This window comes from Chlamydotis macqueenii, chromosome 8 (assembly GCF_036417535.1).
Source record: "Chlamydotis macqueenii isolate bChlMac1 chromosome 8, bChlMac1.mat, whole genome shotgun sequence".
NCBI lineage: Eukaryota > Metazoa > Chordata > Aves > Otidiformes > Otididae > Chlamydotis > Chlamydotis macqueenii.
Window position 1 is genome coordinate 30,188,821 of NC_141563.1, and position 26,159 is coordinate 30,214,979.

The window sequence follows — 26,159 nt, forward strand, 5'->3', positions numbered from 1 at the left end:
AAGCAATTCCCACTCTGTAGCATCGAAGTTTGTTGTTAATAGTTGCAGACCGTTAATCTACACGATGAATATAACAAAGCTTGTGGAAGAATCCCAAATGGACAAGCATGATAAGAGATGGAAAAAAAAAGAGGCTGGCAGAGCTCCAGGTACACGGTATTTTTGTGCCTGACCTCTTTAATTACTTGAACACCACATTGACTGGTAGCTGAGCTTTAGAGCTGCTCCAGTGCCTACCAAGGACTTTAATTTTTGGGAAAAAAAGATGCAGTTTAATTTTTATTCCATAGTACGGAGGTACATCCATCCAGTACATTTTGCCATAGTACAAAGAGGAAATTAAGTTAAAACAGAAAGAGGAACTTCATAGCACAGCAAATGCATATGACTATCTCTTCCGAGTCTTCCTGTCAGAGAAACAGCATATTGCTAACAAAGAATTAGGGGCTGTGCTGTCACCTCAAGGTGTCAGATGCAGGGAACTGAGAATGAGGAGTCTGGAATGGCATTCTGGCTGCTTGTTGGAGACCCTTAACTTAAGCAACCATCATGGAGACCATTTCTGCAGCCATTCATCCCACCATTGAGGAAACCAGTGGCAGTGAGTCTAAATAAAAGTTTATTGGTGAATGAATGTTTTACCACTTCAAATACTAGGGTTTTTTTTTCAAATTGTAAAAAAAATCTCCAGCACCTCAAAACAGAAGCAGCAAACCCAGTAACTACAACACTTTCATTTTTCTTATTTCATTTTTGGCTACATAAAATTAAATATGTATCTGCTGCTGAAATCAGCATCAAGCTGGGCAGATCCTAACATCTGGGACTTTTCCCAAAGTGGAGGGGAATTCACCCTTCCTCTACCAACCCATCAAGAGCCTGTCTCCATTCTCCGCATCTTGGTATAGCCACTCACTGAAAAGTTTTGAAATTCCGCAAAGATTTTCACCAAACACCCGTAAACCCCACCCCCCTGCCTTGAGATTTGAAACTGGAGGGTGAAAAAGGATATGTCTCAAATCATGAAGGCAAGACAGAATCCTTCACCACTTGTTGTGCTATATCCCCTCTATCAAAATTAACGATATCTGTTTCTCAAAAAATTCACATTTGGGAAGCAAAAAATTAACAAGTCACATTGGGATATTATCTTGCACTTAAGAACAGAAAAGACCTTGCAAGTATGAATTAATTCTCACAAAATGCAAAAAGTTGTCATTATCATTCACACTTACTGAAGAAAAAAGTTCTAATGATTGAACTAATGTTACTCTGTTAATTGACAAGAACATCACAGGAGTTTATAAGGCAAAGCTCCCTCCCGAAACCAGTGAAAACTACCTGGTTCAACATTACTCATTGGTGTTCGCAACTTAGTTTTGACTCATGCTCCTTGTTTTTTAGACTACAAAGTAGAGAGCTGTTACTGACCTTCCAGGCTGAACCGGAAAAATAATTCTTTATTCAAGCCCTGTCAATCCAGAAAGTACCAAAACCTGAGCCCAAAATATCATTCTTCAACCTGATATATGCAAAAAAAAAACCCTCTACTGCTGATGAGAGATCCGCAAGATGGATTAGGAAGAATTTTGCCTTTGGTTTGATGTTCAAATTAGATTACTAATTCATAGAGTCCTTTCACTGTTTAATAAATTCAGATGAAAAGGAAAGATACAAATTCTCACAGTTCTCTTGCTACTTAATACATTCAGATGAAAAGGAAAGATAAAGCATAATCAACACATGCATTAATTTATGCAGATCTTTCCCTAGCTTCATGTTTTAAAATGTCTTTTTAGATAAAAGGCCAATAATACTCAGCATTTTTCATCTTCAAAGTGCTTTGAAAATATTAACTAGTAAATCGGCACAGCATACCCATCAGGTCCGTAAAGATTAGTATCCCTGTTTTAAAGGGCAATTCCAGGCAGAAAGGTTATGGGATTTCCTCACTGACCAGAAGTCAATGCCAAGGATAGGTGCTAATTAGCAAATTCATAACTTGTCATGCAGCACTTAGAGCACGGAATGTGATCTAAGTCATTCAGGGTATGTGATGTGTGTGTTAAGTCTCGATAATGCCAAAGTTTAAAAGATGTGAAAGAAAATGACCACCTTGTACAAAAAAAAAAAAACAAAAAGTGCCGGGGGGGGCGGGGGGGGGGGGGTGTGTTTCAGCACTATGACATTTTGCTCAGGAGCAATGCTGTGAGATAAGAGAAACTGTCACAAAGTGGAAGCTATCCATAGCTGTTACACTAAATGAGGATGTACGGACGGGTCTGCCATCAGCTCAACCGGCGCTCTCCCAGTTGCAGGCAGCCCCCCTGCTGCTGCACGGGCTGGGGGGACAGGTTCTCATGGGGGTGATGTCTGGGAAGGGAAACCCGCATTGCCCTGAAAATAGAGCTCCAGCAGCAAACCCAGATGAAACGCTTCATCTTCTCAGCAAGCATCTTGCATTGCGCCAAACCTTCACCCCACTCCTCCCTTCAAACCATCCCAAACCAGGCAGCGAAGGTGAAAAGAGGAAGCGAGCGCGAGCAGGCAGGTGAGCACGGTGAGAGCAGAGCCGATAAGCAGATCCTGATTTTCTGATTAGCGCCAAGGGTTACATTAACAGATGCCTATCTGCCACAGAGGGCATAAAACACATTGCAGAGAGGAGTTTCTGCAGTTTATTTACAAAGAAAGAGCATTTTCTTGCTCTCCTACTGACAGTTCGTTCCTGTCACCGTGGCTCAATGTCTGCTACGCTGATGGGAAAACTTCCGCTATGAGCAGCTTCAGTGCTTCTCCTTTTAAGTTCATTATTTCCTTCCTGTTCATTATTTTCTTTCTGTAATATAAAGGCACTTTCATGCATGATCTGCAGATCATCAGCAATGAAACAGAGAGACAGGAGTGCACTAAGATGGATGCACATTAGATTCACCTTGACTGTGAAGGACAGGGAGTGTGAGAACAGGGAATATCCCACGCAAAGGCAACATAAAGAAACACAAGAACCAGCCAATGCAAAAAACATGACACATGAATTTATGGGAGGACACGCCACAGTTATAAAGAAGTCTTTTTTTTTTTATTTTCTTTTTTTTTTTTTTTAAATCAGCATGGACTTTAAAAATGGACAACACAGGGGAAAACAGAAAAAGGCCAAACTGAAAATATTTTAATGCTGTTAAGTGGGTCATGTGCAGCACCAGATCTTGCTGCAATATCAGTGCACCAAAGGCTCTGAGAACTCATGCAGTGCCTGGGTTGTTTTTTTTTTTAGATATAGGGTGGTGGTGTGGATTTTTTAGGGAGTGCCCCCTGGCAGAAACAGATACATCATGGCATCGTCTCCAGTCATTCACAAGAAGGCACAGTTATGCAAGGTTATGCACTGCTTCGCCAGCACTGCGATGGGCTCTGGGCCAAGAGGTGAAATGCCACAGAGATATTCTAGCCCAAGGCCTCCGAGACAAACATCAGAGTGAGAAAGAGGAGTTCGCAAGAGTTCAGCATGCAATCATACGCCGGTTTGGCTTGCCCTTCCCTACAGCATCAAACATTAGGGTCGTGCCTTCGCTTTCAAAGCCTTTCAAAACTCTCAGGCCTCCAAAAACATTGCTGGCGGTTTGGCTGCCAGAGTGCCGAAACCGCTGCTGATGGCTTTGATCACGAGACAACCCCGTCTCGTGGCTTCCTAGTAGAGGAGCTTCCCCCTTCTGCCTGTTGTGCCACATCTCACAAGCGGATTGCAAAACCTTTGGAGCAACAGCAGCTCTTGCATGAGATATTGTCTCAGCCCCTAGCACACTGGGATCCTGGATAAAGGATCTCATTCTCTTCTGGCTGTACCTACGCTTGACAAGTACCTGCCAGAGCTAGACACCACACAGCCAAGTGTTTGCACCTGCTGATGCAGATTTGCCCCCCAATCTCCCTGTCAGAATGAAGCCAGACACCAAATTCAAGCAACATGAGTTTTGAAAGAGTTCAGCTCTGAACCAAAGCCTGACTGTCACATCTCAGCACCATCTATAATTATAACTGTTCATCACTACAGCTCCGAGAGCGAAACGCTAGTCTGTTGCAAAGAAAGCAGGCCCACTCCCAAACATCTAACTGCTTTCTAAATACGGTGCCTAGCTTACACCACACTTTATCGAAGGTTTAGGCTATCAAAAGACGACTGTGTACTCCACGAGAAAAGTAATATCCGTTTTAGCTTTCAAACATTTTGGCTTTTTTATTAAAAATATGTACAACAAAAGCCTTACACTGTTGTCGTATACAAAGGAGATAACAAATGGCATATACAAAGCAGATAACAAATGCTAAGGAGTGGAAATCTGTCAGCTATTAATATCAAAAGGCTACACAGAGAATGAAATGCAAAAAAGTTTTTCCCCGCATGCTGTTTATAGTTTGAGCAAACCAGAACAAGCCCGTTGTAGCTATGGTCCCTCCCTCCATCCATCCAGTATTTGTCACATGGACCACCATCCGAGTTATCACCAAATTTGAAAGGCCTGGTCTAAAGGGACAAGGCTGAGATAAAGGCATATTAAAAATATTTATTGCTTATATGAGAAATAACACCCTAGACTATCGAGACAGCTCTGCTCCCTCCCTGGCTCTGGATCCGGCCAAGGCTGAGAGCTGCCGACCTGCAGAGAGGCAAAGCTGGGCAGCCTGGCAGCACCTCACCTCTCTGGGAGGCGTTTCCCAACTTCCACGAGTTTCTTTTTACATTTTTAAGCTTTGAGAAAGGAACACAGGGGCTGGTGCAGCAACTTCAAATAGTTCAGTGATTTCTGTGCTGGAAAATTTCACACGCGCATTGTCAGATGACATTAGACTGATCAGCTTCTGACTCCAGTCATACGCTCTCCTACATACAAAGGCAGAAATGTCTGTCTCTTGTTTTTCCAGACTTGGAGAAAAACAGAAACCTCTACAAATTGCAGTGACTGAAGGTTCCAGGGGATTTTATTAATCTTACAATGTAATAGCAGAAAGCTTTGGGCAGAACGAATGCTTGTTGGGGGGAAAAAAAAGAAAAATCTAAATCTGGGACTAGTGCTTTAATTTCTAATAATAAAAATAATAATGCTATAAGAAAAAAAAAATCCAGAGATTTGCTTTAACTTAGTGTTTCAGTTAGGGTCGAAAGGGCTCCACCCCAGGTATAAACCAGCATGTGGTTTAAGTCTCCAGTTTTCTAAATGCAGTGGTCTTCACATAGCACCTATGTACACGTTACCTGCAATGTTCATACCACCTTACAGGCATTTTAAGGTTTAGACTCTCTCCTTCTAAGACATCAGTACTGAGAAAGAAAAACTTCTCCCATCTTCCAGCTCAGTGAGTAGCATGCATTAGCACCCTCTTGAAAACAGTGGCAGAGTCCCTCCTCTTTGAGGCGAGAAGAGCCGCTGGAAAATACATGAAGTTGGTTGTGGCTGTGCTGGGCAAGAGAGATCAGACCTGGGGAGGGCAATTCCCTCCTGCCACCGGCACAACGGCAGAAGAGGTTGCGTTGTTGACAAGGAAAGAGGTGCTGCTTTAATTTTCTAATCCTGTAAGTGCTCTTCTCCTGTGCTCAGATCCTAGCTCTGCTGCACATGGATACTCAGTGGGTTTCCCTGCCATTCCTTTGTGCCTTTTCTGGACTGACTCTCCTTGTTATGCTTTTCTTGCCTTGCCCTTTCAGAGGGCAGTGTTACCCACAACGTCTCCATCATTGTCTGCCAACTAGCCCCAGCATCTACAGGCCTAAATCAAAGGATTCAGAGCCACAAATCTGTCTGCCCTTCTTCCCTCAGCAGCCCTCAGCTGCCTTTGTAAAATTATCTCATGTCTGCAGGCACTTCTTTCCTCATTTGTTAATCTTAAAACTACAAGTTGCTCCATGTGAAGCACAACTAATAAAGCCTAATTTTCAGCAATTCAGGTCTTACACTCTTCACCTTCCCTGTTCAGGTCTTGAAAAAAATAATTATGTCCAACAGTCCAGGTTTGTCCTTTACCCACTCAACACAATATCCTCTCGATAGCATCTCCTCACTCAACGTCCCCAGCTCCTTTTCTCAATGCTTCATTCCAGGTCAACATCCCATATCCCTGCCCTGTATCCCTTAAGAATTCCTTGAAGTATGACTACATTCCATTCACATTCACTAGCCTTATCCCATAAACCCCTCAGTTCTCCTCTTCGTCACTTACTTTTAATCAACTTTGAGTTTCACAGCCAGCTACCTATGGAAGTACTATGGACAACTTACAATTTATTTTGGACAGAAAGTGAGAAGTTTATTGGAGACAAGCAGAAGTCTGAACCCATAAAGACAGCAACCTTTTTTACCTAAACAGAGAGAGTGAAGTAAATGGAGGATAGAGACCTGTGGAGGCCCCTAATATTCCAGCAAGGGAAGAGGATAGATCCTTCAGGAAACAAGACAAAATAAATAAATAAATAAATAAATAAAAGGAGGGGGGTACCAACTACAGAAGACATTTCAGTGACAGAGGAAGGAATGAAATCACATCAAAGGTGATCTAGGATGCTATTCAGGTGGAAGGATGCTATCCAACTGAAGACAGCAATGAGTTTAGAGTTGAAAGGCAAAAGGCAGATGGGACGGTACTCCAGGCAGCAAGTGAGGACAAGCATTTTTAAGAGAAATGAAACATTCTGAAAGGAGTAAGTACCAGCACAGGCAGTGTATATTATAGATCAGATTTTTTTTTCCAACAGATAAGAAACTACATCAGGAGGACGGAGGATTAAGATTCATAGCTCTGAAAGCAACCAAGGCAATGAGTTTAAGAAACCTTTGCCACACAACATCTCCATTTCCAAGTCCCCGATGCAGGGAAGGCAAGTTCTTCTCTGAAAGGGTTTTGTGAGCTATAAGCACAACAGCACAGAACAAGCATCAGTTCTAGATTATTTTACAGGAAGATTATAGTAAAATTTTCTTTCCCCCCCCTTCCCTCTTTTGGAAAGAACAATACAATGCTTTGCCTCAATTCACAGTCAAGCTGGATGCGGAGCTTGAAATTACCCTACTTTTCTCATTGAAAAAACGTGATGAAGCTACACAGAATCAGAGTTCATCAGGCACTCAAGAAAAATGTTTCCTGCCTTTTGCTCAGCTCTACCCTTACGTAAAGGACTTATGTTTTCACACCTTAAGATGCTTTAAAATGTAAACTAGTTTTGACAACCTATGCATCTTTTTTTGGTAGGAAAAAGATAGACATCTGCTGTTTAACATCACTGTCACTGATGATTTGTATGGTATATATAGAATTTTATTTACTACAAAGATAGTAAATGAAGTAACATTTGTTGTTTTTTCCCCTAAAGTGTTATTAAGCTTTTCTCCCCTGGACCTTTTGGACTGGCTTGCATATGACAGTATTTCATTTGTATTCCAGGCAAACATCATGCTATCTAGAGTCACATCAGGTAGAACAAATTTAGACTAATTCAGAAAACACTGAAAAATAGAGGTGTTTTGGATTTTTAACCAGCGTGCAACATGTCCACCAGCAATGACTTCAAGGCTGAAAAGATGTCGCTTAGTTAACAGAGCATGTGTATATGTCACGGCTGCTGTGAAAACGCCCACCAATGCAGCCAGGCATCAGAAAGCTCTCAGCAGAACAGTTTATAGAAAAAGGAGATTCAACTACTCCAGATTGGCTATTTCACCAGCTTCCCCATTTCTGCTGGGAAGGTTCAGAGCGTTCCAATGAGCTTCTGTGTATTTGAGTAGAGAAGAGTCAGTTTGCACAACATGTTAAACCACTGGAAGAGGAAGTACACAACAAAATGTGCTCCCATGCAGGCAACATGATTTACGTGGGCAGAAAGGAGGAAGGGATAGTAAAGTTGGAGAAAACTCAAACTAGAAGCACAGGCCATTGCATTCAGAGTCCAAATATTTGGCATTTACACAGCAATATTTGACCTGTGAATAGGACACTATTAAGAACAGTTGTCTACAAAATGGCAGTTACAACTGGTAAATGAGTACTCACAGCTGGTGAAATGTAACACGGAAGTTTATTACTTTGGGAACAAGAACACACTGAGCATTTTTAAAAACTTTGTATTTACTTTCCCTTCCCCCCCCCCCCCCCCCCCCCAACAAAACAAACTCTACATCGGGTATTTGTCATCCTTAGTCACCATGTTAGGTTAATTTAGTGACGCTGCCACCACACAGCTCCAGCAACTAAAGCTTACAGTGCCCTCCATTACCACAAACTGCCCGGTACCCACTGTTGCATTGCGGGAAGGTTCATCTCACCTCCCAGGGCACTCAGGGGAACCCGAACAGGACACAGCTCACCGTCTCCCAAGCCATTTGGTACAGTCAAGCTTGCCTTACTTTGGGTTCATTGATGGCCACCTCTCTCTCTCTCTTCCTCCAGAGAGTGACATTTTAATTGTTTGGGTCCTTTTTTGGTCTGTTAGCTCCCAGCCTCAGCCAAACAGCTGGGTAACTTTGGCTATAATCCAGAATTAACACAAGTTGGTTTTAACCTCTTTGACCTGAAGGCATTTTACATGGTTCCCCTGTACAACCTGCGTGCACAAGAGCCTGCTATTAAAATAAGCCACCATATGCAAACCACTGACATCCCAAGATGTCCAGGGGTGCTTGGCCACAGCTTGGTCCTGCATGGCATTTGAGCAGTATTACACACCAGCAAGTTATTCCCACCACTTCTGAACCAAACACATTCTACTATGGTGCTGGAAACAGCAATGCTCTGGAGGAACCCCCAGTGCATTTTAACAACATCGGAGTTTTAGTTCTTATCGGTTTAGTGTCCAAATCCTCTTCCAGCATAAAAGATAGTCACGTTTCCTATCTGAAGTGGTGCACTACATCCTGCCCGTAGCTGCAGTATGGCAATGGGACCGAGCTGCCTGATGCAGGCACGGCTGCTGCAGGGGCGAGAGGGAAGGTTTGAAGCAGAGGTGTGAATCTCACCATTTCAGAGCTCCATCATGACTGACAAGTAGAAGCTGACAAGGTTAAGTCACTCCTCTTTGTCCCGCAGCAGCAATCTCTGCTCCCAAGTGCTCAAGCGCGGCTGTGTCTGAGCCGCATTTAGCTTGGAATTTGCTGATGAAAGGACTTTGAGACCAAAAGTTTGTCTACTTCTTCCAACTTTCCAGCTCTCAAATGAAGGTATTATCACTTTCTACAAACCCTGCTTCCTTTGGAAAATCAGGACATCTCTACTTATGAGGTTAAATGAGGACTTGGATATGGATTTGTAAATGTTGACTGACTTAACTTCTCAAGTGACTGTATGTACCGTAGCACACATCGTTTGTCTGAAGGATATGGGTGCTGTGCCACTTGCAGAGAAGGTATTTGTATTGGCAACGCAGGGTAGGGTACGCTGTTCATCTTCATCGCAGGGTCACAACAAAGCACGAGCAGTTATTTGCTTGCACGAGCCACTCTGTCAGCAAATGGTTATTCAGAGAGGAGCAACCTGGCCTGCATCCCGCTCTCAAAGGCTGCATTCCCCATTTTAGCCAACAGGACATGAAATCTGGAAAAACCACACACATTTGAGCCTGCATGATTGACAGGCCTCTAAATATTTGTGTTGATTCTGTAATTCAAGAGATACACTGATAATCACATAACTAAATATCAGTTGGCCTTCATTTTCTCCTCATTCAGAGAGGACAGAATGAGAAATAGTTAGTTTACTTTTGGCTTCAGTACAAAACAGTGCGTACTCCGAGGCAGCAGCCATCCGTTCCATCAGCGTTAGCAGAGCACTTACAGCAGCAAAGGCCTGGTCCAGGACCGGGGTTGCTAAGCAATATGGAAATACAAACAATAAAGGAGTAACAGCCACCTGCAAAAGATTACACACTGAATCGTACCTGACTCTGAAAGCTTCAAACTTCATCTCATTTGGATTCAAATTTGCTGAAATTAAATTTAAAAAGAAGGAATGATTATTGTACAGAGTATTTTGAGATATGTAAACACTTCCTCTTCTATTACTGTGATTCACTTCAGGGTTTGTTTTCTCTTTAAGGCATTTAAAGCACGCAGCTCTGTGGAATACAATGGCTGGTTTCCTCATTACAGCACAGGCTTGAAACGACTTAAGTGTATTTTTCTTTCAACGTGTATTTGTGATTCCCATATTTAAAAGGTGACTGTTGTTCTGTGTACAAACGTGTTGTTAGCGTGATTGATGTCAGAGCAGTGTTTGCACTCCACACAAAGCAGCTCATAAGAAATCCTCTTCCCAACGCCCAGCAATGTAAACACGCCATACTAGGAAATCTCACTGGAGAAACTTCCTCTCAAGGCCACCTCAGATTTGCTGTATCTGCTCTGAGTTTGAGCAACAACGGCTGCTACCGTGCATCCCTTAAGAAGGCAGATTCCTTCTCTGTAGGCTTGGTTTGTAACCCATTGGAAGGGTTCCCATTGACTTTAATAGGCATGCACTGCCACTGCGTGCCACGTCCCGCGCCGAGGGCCAGCCACGGCTGAATCGCACAGAACGCGCGGAGATTAGGGAATGCAACAAGACTGTCAGGCTTGGGGCTTTAGGAGTAGATTACGCCTTTGGAATTTGATCCAGTTAAGGAGAAAATACAGACTTATTTAATTTGCGTTGCCCTAGGACCTGTGAAAAAGCACAGGTCTGATTCTGTGCGACAGAAAACTCCCTCAAACGAAACTAATTTAGGGACATTCTGGTTTCAAGTGAAATGAAAAAGAAAAAAAAAAAAGAACAAAAAAACCCCAAAAAACAAACAAACAAGCAAAAACCAACAACAAAAAAAAAAACAACCCTTTTTTTCCAGTGGGATCCTAATAACAGAATTCATTCTAACCCTTGGCATCCACCTCACCCACAGCAGCACTCAGACTTCTCTTACCATGCATCGGGACCCACAGCAACCCTCCACTTTGATTTTTATTTTCTTGCAGAGAAGAGGTTTAAGCTTGCACTTGCTGTAGACCTCTGGTACAGGAACAGTTACACAAAGCTACAATTTGCTAAGCTGCAGCAATTTAATTGCAAATTTGAACCTTTGTCATCAAAAGATTATTCTATCTAGGGAAAAACCCTATTCTTAACATTTGTACACCACTAGGTCAGTCTTACCCTGTACCCAAAACAAACAAAAAAGGTAATTTTTTTTTTTTTTTTTTTTTTTAAGTTAAGAAGCTTACAGCTGGAATGCTCCCTCCTCCTAGTTGGCCTGGCTCAGGGGCAGGAGAGTGGCTTCAGAGGACAGACAGGTAAAGCCGCATGCAAATCCCAAAGTGGCAACTTCCATGGAAACATGTATGTTTTGGATTCATGTTTTGGATTCTGGAGAAATGAAGCAAGTCAAGGCAGTGCTGAGGCAGCAGAAGAAATTACACTAATCCCAAGTACAAGGGAGGTGCCATGTTACACAGCTGGATGCAAAGCACAGAATTCATTTTTTCATTTTTCCCTGTAATTTGGATACTTAGGAGATTTCACTCTGCATTATTACTTAAGCTCACAGTGACTCCATGCTTTGAGATTAATCTGCACAATACACTACAATGACACAGAATTGAGGGCCTCAGGATAAAACATCGATATTTGGGGTTTTTTTTTTTCAGAGATACTACACTTGCAGTTTGAGAATTGGAAAGTTTCAAATGAATCTTGCCAAAAGTCCTCAAGATAAGTGCTACTGAAACAGCAAATACAGATGAGTGTGGCATTATGTACTATCAGCTCACCTGAGCTATTCATCTTTAACAGAAACATAAATAAAAACAATGGTGGAGCTCAGCCTGGTATTGTGACAGTACCCAGGAAAAGTACACAAATGGTACACCAAGAAAGCATATTCATCAAAATACCAGTGGCTAAAATAGCCTGGCTTCACTTTTCAAAGCTCCCCAAGAGCTCAGAAAACTCAGTTTCCATTAAATTTATCTTCCAGATGGCTTTCCAGATCCCAGCCTCAAGTTTGCACTGACATATACCATATTTTCTAAAGGCCTGTGGATAGCCTCCTGATAAAAAGCACACAGTGTTACTTGACTTTTAGAGCAGAGGACCTGGGATTATGTCACCAGTGCTCATTTCTGATTTCAGGCGTGATGCTGAACAAGCCAGCAGCTCCCTATTTCTGCACGTTTCCAGTCATTTACTGCTAGGAAATCTACCTGCTCTGAGGCTTCATTAAATGTTTACAAACAGTTTTAGAATAGGTATAAATCTACATAAAAGTAAAAATAGTTTTCATATAAGTACTGGGTAAGCATAGACCCTGTAGACATCTACTAACAGCACTGTACGGGAAGGTAACATCAGTATGATGCAGCAGCTGAGAAAGATCAGATGGGAAGAAAAGATTCCTCATGATGACTTTCAGGAGTGGAAAAACAGAGGTGAGATTAAGTTTGACAGCCTACATACAAGTTCCTACAGGCTGATAGGAAGTCTGGTATACACTGTGAACTCAAAGAAAGGATAAGGACCTCAGCAGAGCCATTGATTACTGCTAAATTATGACTCCTCAGCATGACAAAGCCATGAAAAGCACAAAAGATATTTCCAGAAAAAGGCATTTCTAGAAAGATAACGTCACTCTATAAGGTACTGTTACCACCCTAGATAAAATACAGCAGAAAGCATCACTGATCAAGAAAGATCAGACAAGAACAGAAGCAGCTGACTAGGATAAGAGCAGATGAATTGGTGAGCGTAGCTCCCAAGTGAAATTTAAAAGACAGTTCGGTCTAGCAAAGGTAGAGTGGATACGATCTCTCATAAACTCTTCAAAGACAGAAAAATAGCTGCTAAAACCTGGCAGCAACATTTGCTGAAGAACAAAGAGACACACACTGCTCACAAGTAAATTCAAACTGGAAGCTGGTGGGGGCAGAAATAAAATCATCAAGTCCTGAAGAACAACGTTCTAGGCTTATCTACCATTACGTGTAGAAAGAGCAAAATAGGATCTGATGCACCTGCCTAACACTGGGCCTTCAACAGTACGGGACCAGTCACTCCAACCCTATGGGACAAAGTCCAACAGCAGGTTCATACCCCTTCACAACTGTTTGCTCCAAATTTCACCTTAAAAGCTTGGCATTTAACAATTCTCTAGGTTTCAGAATAAGCTATTTTAGCACATTCAGTTACACTGTAAAAAGTCATGGTGGAACAGACATTTTTGGAGAAGAGTGCTATACTTCCTAAAATGAACAAGTTGATCTTATATTTTATAAATACTTCCTTTCCTTAACAGATGAGTGTTTACTTTAATTCACCCTAAATGTCATTATCTTATTCCTGTATTAACCTAAGCTTTCCAAATTAAACTGAATTACCCGACACATTGACACACTTATCTTTGATGTGACCTGCAGCAATGCAATTCAAGCTATAGCTGGAATTGTTACCTCACTCTTTATTCCCTCTTTCAAGGGAAAAATAGATATATATTATGACATATGGATTTCTGATTTGATAAGGTACTTGTGCTCTAATTAATACATGCTTCTCTGAATTACAGTGCAATAACACACCCCCTATCCATAATGCTAACGACAGAACTCACATTTTCTACCATCATCTTTAATACAGAAAATTCATTCTTATCCTTCTACAGGCAAAATAACTCCAAATGAATTTAAGGACACAAGAAAGAGATCGGCACATAGCTTACAGCACTGGGACACAGTTAGGGATTAGCAACAACAGGACTTTCTGTCCTAAGCCCAGACTCCACTAACCAGAGCCGAGGGATTCGTGGTTCTGCAAGGATGTAGGTCATGCCAGAGGGGACACACAAAGTCCTGCAGGAACCCATAGGCAATTAAATGCGGTGATGCAGCTGAGCATCACCACAGGCAGTGAAAAGAGGCTTCTCCTGAGACTGGAAATCGCAGGCAAGAACCATCTATTCATCTTCCATGTCTCTGACAAGGGATCACTTCATTACAAAGCTTTTAAAATGCAATGAGTCACTTCTCAAAAGAGGTCACTGGTTGCCAAAATTTTGCCGAAGTACTTAATAAAAAGAAAATCCTGGAATAACAAATATGAATTCCTTTAATCATACTGTATCCAATTCTTCCATTAATTACATTTGGAGTATGTGACAGTACAAATAGGTAATTCTCATATGTAGAGTAGAGGCAATATTAGCCAATGAGCCATGCTTCTGCTAACAAAGCTCCAATGAAGTTTATCTCCCAGACCAGAAAAGAGCTTCGTTGTTAGCCAGCAACAAACAATCTCCAGCTTCTGCAGAACTGCATGTACATCCCCTTGTTCAAGGAGAAGAAAGTGCCATGCAGGTTCACTGAGGAACTAGAGGCTAGAGGAACTTCCCCTCACCAAGTACCAGCTCAGGAGAAACCCATCCATAAACGCACATGCCAAACCCTACAGCCTGACCAGTGCAGGCTGTCCCCCAAGAGCAGACTCCCTCACTGCTAATGCCACACAAGTTACAATAACTTGACCATCATCTATTTTTATATTAAACACGTAAGGTGAGTCTTAAACACTACAAGCTGACAGGGCAGTGGTAGATAATACACTGTGTAAGTACTGAAGATCCAGATCCACCCTGATACAGAAAGAGATCTATATCGTGCCAGGATTAACAAGCTCTTGCTCTCACCTGTGGAGTATGGGAGGCTGGCAGGGCACAGTGGCCCTCCTCTTGCCTCACAACCTAGCACTTTCCACCCCTAGCAAAGTCAGCTGAGCTGCCACAGGCAGTGGATTGAGTGGTGCTTCATGAATCCCACCACAGGTCAGTTTACGAGACAGCAAATGCCCTACCCAAATAGGATTAAAAACTGTCAACATCTTGCACCACGAAGTTGAAATATCTCAGGTACAGGTTCTACCTAACCTCCAGGACAGAAGATTGAATCAACCAGCTGAACAGGGAGACCATGAGAGCAACTTTTGCACCACCCATAATCCTGCAAAACATCACCAAGGCCTTGCCCAGAGTGCTTAATAATATTGCAGCAGCAGGGTGGGATCATAAGAGAATCAGCTGGCTTCTGCCCTCAGTATTACAACACACACTTGAACTGCTCCAATCTTACCCCTCCCATCATTAAGCTTCTAGTTAGTTAAAACCTACCCAGCCCCTCCCACCTTCAGTCACCCCCAGAGAGGGAGGAAGGCCAGATTAGGCAGAACATTACACACACTTTTTTCTTGTGCCCATCGGATGAGGGTCATCATTTTAACTGGACCAGCTCAACAATGCTGTCTGGTCCACTCTTTGTAAATGAAACCTGGACGAACCAGCACGTAAGCTTTAAATTGGCAGAGGTATTAATTTCAAATCAATAGCAAGCACAAAAATATCAACAGGCACTTAAGAGTGAAACATTAATTAATTTTCAAAAGGTGCAGTACACAAACCTCCTGATGCCTTTACAAATAGAAATAAGCCAATAACGTGATTTCCTATCATCTATAAATGACTAAGTTAATTAACAGAGAATCTTCAGAGAGATGATGAAGGAAATTTAGAAGAACTTTGTCTAACACTATTCAAAATTCTCAAAGGAAGGAAGAGACTTCTAAAAAAAAAAATTAGAACTTCTTTTGCTTTACCTTAATATAATTTGTTTCCACATTTAAGCCAGTTTTGAACTTCAAAATTCTGGCAAAGAGCAATTTTCATTAAACCATCTCAGTGGAGGAAGTTGGCAGTTCCTCATCTTGTCTCTGAGGTTAACTGAGAATATTAATTATTTAGCAGGCATGGTCAAACAACATGTGTGGAAGTCCTATTCAAAGCAACCTTTAATTTTTCAAATAGACACATTAAGGGTTGATGTACAGCAAGCTCTTCTCCTCTCAGGTTTGATTCCTTTATGGGGTTTGGTTGGAGGCTCCAGAATGATATAATTCCACAAAAGACAATGCCTCTCTAAGGATACTTTATCTTATTCTAAGCCTATTTAACTGCATAATAACAACAACTCTTCACCATTCTTTGCAAATACATAGGTATCATCAACCAAGATAACTCTGTAACTATCTTGAAGATGGTACAAAATTTAACAATAGTAGAATTGGCCCAAAATGCTTTCTTTTCTTCTAATTTTATTATTTCATTGTCCTATTTTCTGTGAAACTCTGCTCACCTCTTGCTCTTCGCAGCCTGGTTCAACACCATAACCCACCTGCCTGGCTGAGCTATGAACAGGCAGTTTGGCAAGCACAAAGAACACGTTCTGTCTCATTGTTGGCACACATATACTACCAAGTCAAAGACAAAAGCATATTCGAAATAAATACTCATTTTAAGAACAATATTTTCATGACAGAGCTATACTTAATAATACAGTAAAAAGGGAATTACACTGGGACATCAATTGGTCAAGAATCCATTAAAAATCAGGTTTTTCTACAGAGGCAAATTAAGTTTGCCCCACAAAATGAAATAATTATTGTATATTACATTCTAACACAAAGTGACACGCATCCTAAAGGCAAGATTGTATCACAATAACTAAACCAAATACAATATTCAAGATAATATCAAGAACTCCTCGATAGAAAGTATTTCCATAAAACTAAAATAAATTTGGGTAGGTATAAAGGAAAAAATATTACAAAAACAAGTCACAACCTAGAAAATAGGTGGTAGTAGAAGATAGACATCTAGTCCATCAAGATGTTCATAGAAAAATGCTAAGGCAAAATATTAAGACAGACAAATCCAGAACAAGGAATTAGAGCCGGAACTGAGCCAGAAAAATTTACAGAGAAATAATTCACAAGTCAAGCAGCAAGGGTAGTTACCCACTGGAATAAGATACTAAAGGAAAAGATGGATTTAACGCTTTGATGCTTTTTCAAGACCGCGTGGTTTTTTAAGCAGCACACTGCAGTCTAACCAAGGTTTCTCTTTGTCATGGTTTAGCCCCACTCAGCAGCTAAAATACCACATGGCTGCTCTCGCACTCCCTGCCTCACCACCTCCCCAGGGGATGGGGAGAACCAGGAAAGAAAGAAAGGCAAAACTCCTGGGTTGGGATAAAAACAGTTTAAGAGAACAGCAGAGAAAGAGAAAACACTGAGGGAAAACAAAAACAATAACAGAATAAATGTAAGCATTTAATTTGCAGTACAATACCTCACAGTGGATCCCAATAGCTGACCCTCTTTTGAGTGGCAAACCTTCTCCCTCACAGCCATCCCCACTTTATACACCTAGCATGGCATCACATGGTATGGATGATTTGGGTAAACTATCCCAGCTGTTTGCTAATTGGTAAGCTATCCCAGCTGTGTCCCCTAGCTCCAGCTGGTGCCACCAGTTCAGCTCTTCTCCCAGCTCTGGTGAAAATTAACTCTGTCCTAGCCAGAATCAGGCCACTTTTCAAAGGAGCAACCCAGCGAAGCTTTCTGATGTGTTCTGCAGGGGATCACTCCATCTCATCAATTGACCCACCAGCAGATGCACCATAGCCTGCAGTCTTTCCATCCATCTTTAGCTGTAACTCGACAGCTGAGAACATCCTTCTCAAGAACTGTACTTTTCACAGAATTTTGAAATAGCTCTTTCTTCCCAAGATCAACAAGTGGCTGTTTTTCATACAGTAAATGGAAAAAGGGAGTCCCAGAAGGCAATTTAAAGTTATAAATCAGTATAATCTGTCAAAGTGTCTAATGCTTTCTTTTGCTTATCTGATGGAAATGCCAATCCAAACCGAGGTACTGCCATTAGGTGGGAAAATTCCAGGCCACTGAGCCTCTGAAAAAGCAGGAGATCCTCTGGTTTGAGAAATGAACGTTTTTAAGAGTTACTGCTGAAAGATCTACTTATTTCATCTTAGCACTTTGAGACCTCCATATAAGAGTAAAATTCTCTTTGCTAAAATCTATGCTTTGGCGTGGCAAGAAAAAAGAGAAAATGCTGGTATGTGAAGTCCCTGAACTGCTAAGTCTGCCTTACGGTGACAGCAGAACTACCAGATCTCCTAAGGAAACGCTCGAGCTCCGTGTCACTTATCTCTAAGAATAACAAGCAGGTATTTCACTTCAGAACCTTGCCGACAACTTGCAAGGCAGGAATTGTGAAATGCTTCTGTCTCCTTACCTTTAAGGCAAGCGCAGAAGACTGCCTCCCACTTGCAGAAGGAACAGAAATGAAAAAAGGAAGACCAAGAAAACAGGCAGGGCTGCCTAACATCAGGAAAATCATCAATTTGTGGGTTTGCATGGCATAGATGTATTTATACAGAATAATGGTGCATTAGATCTGTAAACATCCAGCTGCGTAAGTGCCCTAGCTAGGTCCCTGGCTGCAGAAGAGAACACTGATTATTCTACTTGTTAAAGTAGGCTGAAAAGGCCTATGTAGCCCCTCCACATCCTGTTGCTAGGCTTCCTGCACCATCAGAGTGCAGGTTCTCCTCCACGTTTGGCTGCTGCTGAGTGGATCTCAGTTACTTTTTAAGTTTAGGAAAGCCACAGAGTGAAGTTGCACATACTTACGAATGTGGCAATAAACAACCTTTGTTGGCTGAGCTGCCTTTAGGGGAACATACCTATAGAAAAGACATCCGTCTAGGTTGTCCTGCCCTATCCTAACAAGGAGGGTGGTTCCTTGCACCATGCTCCAAAGCAGAGGTGATGCTACAACATCACCTTCACCCTTGCTTAGCCCCAGATTCTACATTCTCAATTGCTTATTCCTGTAAGGAAGTACAGTGAAATGCAGAACTTGCGGTGCACATTGGTCCTGGAAGGATGAAAGTGTTCTTGCGAATGCAAAGAAACCAGCAAGCATCAGAGCATTTTCAAACACATTGCAGGAAATAAATGTAGAATCCTACTTTCAGGAGTTCTAGTTTTTCATAATCTTAACACTCTTTAAGAAACGGAAACACAGAACATTAACTTGGAGACAGATGCTTTGCCCCATCCACCTCCAATCCTGCTTATTTTGAGAATTATTCTAAAGGCACCTCCGTAAATCCTGCAGAGGACTCCACATGGAAAGGGAAGACCATGGTGTGGTCTGGCTCACATATGCATAATGTTCAAATGGACTGTTTTGAAGTATTAGTGGGCCGATATCCCAACTTAAACACAGAGAAAGATGCCTCCCACAAAACTAATACAAGAAAAATTGAAAACACATGAAAATACATTATTTTTTAAAAAAAACCTGAACTACAGTTCAACAAGATTTACATAAACATTTGGGAAGACTTTAAAGATTTATTTGAGTATGAAAGAAAGAATGTGAAACTCTCTCATGTAAGCTTTTTCATTCATCTGTGTCTCATGTGGAAGGGGCTGGAACCAGTGCGATACGGCGCTATCAAGGCGTATCCCCTCCACTGCTGACCCAATGCAGCCCCCACCTTCGGTAGGGCGAACACCAAAGGGTGTTCACAGCCAATTCTTCTGATAATCAGCCTGTCCCATGAAACCTGCTTCTTTCTCCACTCCAAAAGCATGAAAGCTCCTGCTAACTATAAAGGATACACAAGCATCAACAAGCATAATTTCTTATCTTGTATTTCATAGGACTTCTAGTAATTGTTATACTACAATAAAAGCTAAGTCACCCCCAGCCTACCCCTCTCTTGGGTGTTCAGTAAATTTTGTGACTTTTTAATTTCAAATCACTAAAGACTGAACTTTAATATGAAAGTAGGTAGCCTGATGCATTAAACATATACACTACTAAAGAGTTTAGTTCCATTAAGGTTTTACTATCAATAAACAAGGAACATAGGGAATGATTTCCTTTGCACCACAGAAAAAAAATCCTTTAGGCTCAGCTTCTTCCTCTCCTCCCAGACTCACTTTCTTCTCTGTTCTGATCCAGACATAATGCAACTTATTCTGATGTCACAGGTGAGGTATTTTCCTCTTTACGGTAAATCAATGACATCACAACCGCAGGATGGTATCTCACTGCAGGACTGAACAAGCGGGTATCCGATGCATAGAATGAAAGTTATTGATCAAACATAAACAGCAGAAATAATTGCAAAAGTAAAGCAAATGAATAGCCAAGTAAATTAATTCATTTTTGAATCACTGTTCCTGTTTTCCAAGTCCCAGTGATTCTCTTTTCCTATTTAGGAAGCCTGAGGGGATGAAAAAGTGTCCAAGATGGTGAAATTAAAAATTAGCTACTGAGCATGAAACATGCAATGATTGCACTTCATAACATTTTTATTGCCTCAGTGTTGTATGAATCACTTCACAGTTCCACACTCTTACAGCGAAAAAAAAATGACACTAATAAAGTCTGAGGAATTGATGTTATGACTTCATCAATCCGAGACTAAAGGCACGCACAGAATGACAAGTGTTTTCAAGAATACTGAGAAAACTACCACCTCAGTCTGAAGCTTAAGTTTCATCTTTTTGTCTTTCTGAAAAGCGGTCATTCTCACACCAGAAGATGGAATGTTGAAATAGTCCTCAGTACAGCTCCATGTGACACAACCTTGCTTTCCCTTTCAGAAACTGGCCAAATTTGGGTTTCTCAAGAGTTACAAGTGCAGCTAACGCACAGTGAGGCTACAGCTAATACAGAATGTTCCAATTCAGTGTTCTCACTCCTTTGAGGTTTTACATCAAGATAGTATTATTTTAACAATGACCTGCACTTAGCTTTATTTTTTTGAAAGTCTACAGATTCTGGAAGTATGAAGTTAAATTATCTTTACAATTTCACTAAATAAAAAAAAAAGTTCAATTTATTGCTACTTAAAACTTCCAAGAGGACAATAACCTATGATCAAGACAACAAAGCAGCATCATAGTAATCCATCAGATACAAGATCAAAGGTACGGTGCAAAGAAGTGATCTCCCGCAGGGAGATTGTACCTTCTATTGACAGTCATGCTCAATAGCTAACCAAATGCAACCTTAAATTTCTTCCAGTTATCATTCAACTTTGACATGACTAAATAAGTATTTTAGTTTCCCATCTCTATAAAGCATCACTAAATCCAAACCTGTTCTGTAACAGCAGAACCTAACAATTTTTTTCTCTCTAACAAATACAGCTTTCTTTTCTTAATTGAGTGGCTAGACATCTTGACTGAGGTATTAAAATCTCTGGTAGGATTATTTCCTTTAATATAATAGCTCATTTCCCTTATAAAATCATTAAGAGAAAATAAAGCCCTTTTTGTTAACTCTAATCTGGCTTCCTTGCAAGTGTGCCAGAGGCACTTTAATACGGATCAGGTCGTGAATATCACAAATTACAGCAGCAATGTGTGGCAACAAAGGATCAGATTATTCATGTAATGGTAATATGTCCTTCCTTCTTTGATTAAAAAAAAAAAAAAAAAAAAAAGCAGTAAACAGTATGCATTGATCTCTCAGGACAAAAAGTCACTTCCTCTTAAATCTGTTTTTCTTATACTTACAAACCCAGGTTTACAGTATGAAGTAATGGTACAGCACAAACCTTAGAATGATGAACGAGGTGTATTACAGGGTGTAACAAAACCTACTTCATGTTATGTTAAAATTCTGTCCTGTTTCACCTGACGTACAGGTATAGAGTTAAGCTAGAGTAGGGAAAAGTTAGCAGGCACTATTTTTGCATAAAGTTTCCTATGGTAGATTCATGGCAGATGCATTATGAACAAAGCAAAAATGTACACGCAGGCATAATTATGGCAGAATTAGCGTAACCAGAACAGCAGCATTGGCCATAAATGCCATATAACATAGTGAAATGAAATTCACAGTGAATTTATCAATCAATATTTCAATGCAGAAAAGCACATTCCATTAAAGTTTCTATTTTTTGGACTGCTAGAACATACGATGACTGTAACCTATTTGCCTACTTGAGACAGACACCTTGGGAAAACGTTGTACAGTCTTCATGCGGGTTCATGGGGAGGGAAGACAAGAGTAATGACCAAACATAAGTGCAAAGATGTTATTCGTACACACCTGCATCACAGAGCCCTCCACTCATTGCCTTACAGCGCACAAATCTGGCTTCTTACTAGCAAAAACTTATTTCCAGAAATCCAGACATTTAGTTCAAGATATAATACAATAAAGAGGTAGATTACCTCTAATATGTCCTATTCCTTTACTGTAACTCAACAAAGCTTCAGGTGACGCTCACATTAAGTGCCACTTGCCCAGTCCAAAGGACACGCTCTTAGCCCCCCACAATACCACTCTTCAAAGGGAAGTGAACCTTTTTGTGCCACCCAAATTGTCCTGTTGAACTCCACTAAAAATCGCCTGCTGGACCTGGGCTGATAGAAACTCCAGGAAGAAGTGAATGAAGACTTCCAAGGTACCTTCCCCAAAGAGAAAAAGTGCAATTCTTCAGCAATATGCAGATTACCATCTGACGGGACAAGTCTGCGATGCTGGTTTTGCAGAAAGACTTAAGAGTCTCTGGTTTTTGGGGCCAGGCTGGAGTCCTAGCTCTAATTAAATTCTAATCTGCTTTTCCCAGGTTTCATAAAAGGCTGTCTCAAATAGGCTTATCTTCTAAGACGTGCAGCATGATCTTCTCATTAAAGAATCTGTTACAAGGAAAACACATTAGTACTAAAGCCATAAAAGACTAAGGAAATTATGGATATTTTCCCCCAAACTACAGGATTGTCCTAATAACATTTTTTTAAAAACTCTACAGTCACAAGTCTGCTTGAAAAGTGGGAACTTGCTGTTTAAGTGTTTCTTCAATGTTATCTCTATTTTGTTCTTTAATTAATAAAAGGATACATGCACTGACATTATAAACGCTAATTTGCTAGTTAGCATCCCAAATTTGGAAGTATAAACATTTATGCACTCCATTAAACACTACCTAAGAACACTCTGAGATTAATAAGAGACAAGCTAGGCTCTTAAATGTAATTTCAGAATACACAGAAGCCACCGTAAAAAGACACTCCTCCTCCCATCCCTCGCTATGAATGCTCCCCGGCTCCATCCCTTATAAAATGAACCTTGGAAATCAGTGAGATCTGACACATCTACGTGATCACAAGTGACAATTTAAGGGAAGGGATGGGAATGTAGGGGCACGAGCAGCGAAAGTGGGGCGTACCTGTTTGGCAGCACAGCAGACTTAGACTGGCATAAGCCAACCATGACATTGCACTTTCAAAAGCATAAACTACATACTTACGCCCTTAATTAAGACAACATTTAAGCACATGTGGTGTACAGGAAGAGAAAATATGGTTTTCTCCGTATCTTCCAAACAGGCACTGCAGTTCTAGCATGCCTCCTCCTCTTCCCCTCTTTCTTCCACCCACTCCAGCCCTTTAAAGAATCCTTGCATTGCCCCGTTCAAATTATCTACACATAGAGGACACTGAAATGGGTTTGCTACAGGAAGATGATAAGAAATAAGTCTCTCAAAACTACAGGAAGCAGAACTTCAGCGGCAGAAAAGAAATATATACTGATACTAGGGAACAGACAGCCTGAAAGGTAGATAATCACATCTGTGTGTGTAAAATAAATGGACGGTTAACTAAAATGATTATAACAAATCCTCAGAATTGATCAGTCCAGGCCCTAAATTATCTCTACAAACCTTATTCGCAAAATCCTTCATGGAACAAGACTTAACACTATTTCCTTTCACTTACAATCAGGTACGATTCCAACTCACAAAAGATTATTTCTTATAACTTTGCATTGCAAATCAAACCTCGATGTAGAAAATTATTTTTATTTTTTATTTAAATTTGTGATAAAAGTGTCCATTGTTAAATTATGGACTCCAAGGAAATTGTACTAAATTTTCTATTGTACATAATCTTGCCACAGTGCGGCAATCTTTAAATCGATTGAAAATACAAATACACTAAAAATATAGTGTTTAAAGAACAGTAATACGGACATACTGAAGAGCTTTGTACATAACCAGATAGCTGAAAAGTGCTTTGGTATCTGAAAAAGAATGGAGTTTTTGGGTTTTTTTTTTTTAAATAATTATTTCACAACTTACAGCTTTGGGTTCTTTGTTGTTCATTTTTTTAAACTATGTTGGCAATAGTGATCTAACTAAAAGATAATAAGCGAAAAAGAAACGTTCTTGTGTGGTTTTGACCAAATATATTGTTAGAGATCAAAACAAAGATGTATAAAAACAAACGATTAAAATTTCAGTTCAGAAAAACACTATGTAAAACACAATAAAATCCTTTTCAATAGCAAAGTGGATTTTGTACAGTTTTCCTTCCAAGTAGATGTTTACTGCACCTCAATCCACTAACTCCAGTAAAACAAAATGTAGGCAAAATGGGTTGGTGTTCGCAGAATTATAACCTATACAAAGCACTGCAGATAACATACTGCAACTAATTGGAAAAACCTTTGAAAATTCACTGTTTCATTGTAGCTGGACTTACATTGTATCTTACATTATTTAAAAGCAGGTTACACCATAGAAAGGCTTTTGACAGAACCGCTCAAAAATGTTATAGGAGAATAACGCTTCAAGTCAGCTTCTTCCATCAGCAAAAATGTCACACAAATTAAAAAACAACACTTAAGTAAAACACTAAGACTTTATTAAAAATCCAAAATTTATTGCAAATTGTACTTTGCACTTTCCCTCCTTTCTTCATTTTTACATGATTTATTGATATCCATGATTTTTTCACAGATGTACTTGTTGACTTTGGAGAGTCTCTGTGCAATTTCAGTTTCATCCACAGTTTCTTGTGCTATTCTATCATACAAACATTCTGGGGAGAAAAAAAAAAAGGAAAGAGCCATTAGGATATTTTTAGAAACAGATATAGCCCTATGTTGGGCCAACTACTCAAGAGACTGAGCAAGCACTGTGTATATTTGTTGCAAGACAACAGAAGCTTTCAATGACTCACTGGCTATCTTGTTAAAGACAAGATTTTTCACCAGGCTTGAATTTTGGCATGACCAACTTCCAGTTATGCTATGACTACATTAATAGGCTTTCTATACAGAAATAAGGCTAAATCCAACCTTTGACAGTGTCAGTCTTGCCTGGCTAACTCTTGTATTTGTCTGTCTCTCCAGAGCAGATTAAAAATCTTTTCCCAGGTGAAGTCTCACTAGAACTGTTGTTATCTACAGTTCCCTGTGAGCCACTCCTATCTTCACACCTTCAAGATACTAAGTAAATGATAGTGGTTAGGAAGAGAAGTAGTAACCAGGAGATAACATTAACTGACTTATTTTATTTTTTAAATCTGTACAACATTCATTAATGTCTGCATCTTTATCAGATGCCCCGTCCCTGGGTGTATTTTATTTTTATTAGTAGATTATTCAGGGTGAGAGCCATCTTCTTGCATGTTTGCACAATGCACTTCATTAACTTAACTGGAATACAGAAAGCAAGCAATAGTAACGACTGCAAAAGCAATCACGGCAATGAAAGTTGAGACAATTCTGCTCCACAGAGTTGGTAGTTCAGTGTCAGAATCCTAGAGAGGTTACTGAAATCAGAGGTGGTGCAACACACCCAAATCCTTAGTGGCAGGAAGGTTTGGTTTTTTGTTTTCATAACCAGAAAAGTATATTTTGTTGTGTAGGCTTCCCAGACTGATTAAACAAACTCTGCTCTGCTTTGCCTAGTAATCTATTCCAGCAGCCGTTTATTCCTTCATATACAGAAAGCCATAGAGATTATCGCTTAATTAACATGGTTTATAACATTTCTAATGCATCATATTAAAAAGTTATGAAAATTAAGTACTCCGCATGTTTTGTAGTTCATTTTGGAACCTCTCAGAAGTTTTATAAAAGGTTATTTTGCATTAACAAGGTTTATAACAGTGCTCATGCATCATACTTTTTACAATTTCTTTATTACAGAATACACAGTAGGGATTTTTAAAAAGCTAGAGATACCAGACACATTAAGAGCTAATGCTGTTGTTCAAAAATCTATTTTTAATGTTAGTCTGTGTCCACAGAATGATAAGAACATCTAAAACAATGTGAACTTTATGTTGTAAGATGTACTGAATATAAAATAAATAAAATAAAATTAACCAGCATGGAGCCTGACAGCTGAAACGTTGATCATCAGTAAACCATGATTTGAAATATGACACCTAAGAAAAGGCATGTCACTGAGAACCTGAAGAAACTCAGT

General features: G+C 40.3%; 2 protein-coding genes across 3 annotated transcripts in view; both read right to left on the reverse strand.

Moving 5' to 3' along the window:
* The window catches only part of AGBL4 (AGBL carboxypeptidase 4), a 914,318-nt gene that overhangs the window by 323,086 nt on the left and 565,073 nt on the right, over window positions 1-26,159 (reverse strand). The window lies entirely within an intron of this gene.
* Window positions 24,564-26,159, reverse strand: part of BEND5 (BEN domain containing 5) — a 30,403-nt gene continuing 28,807 nt past the window's right edge. For both annotated transcript variants that reach the window (XM_086753221.1, XM_086753220.1), the window contains exon 6: window positions 24,564-24,762. In XM_086753221.1, the coding sequence (XP_086609347.1) occupies window positions 24,602-24,762 (161 nt within the window). In that variant the 3' untranslated portion in view covers window positions 24,564-24,601. The remainder of the gene's footprint in view (window positions 24,763-26,159) is intronic.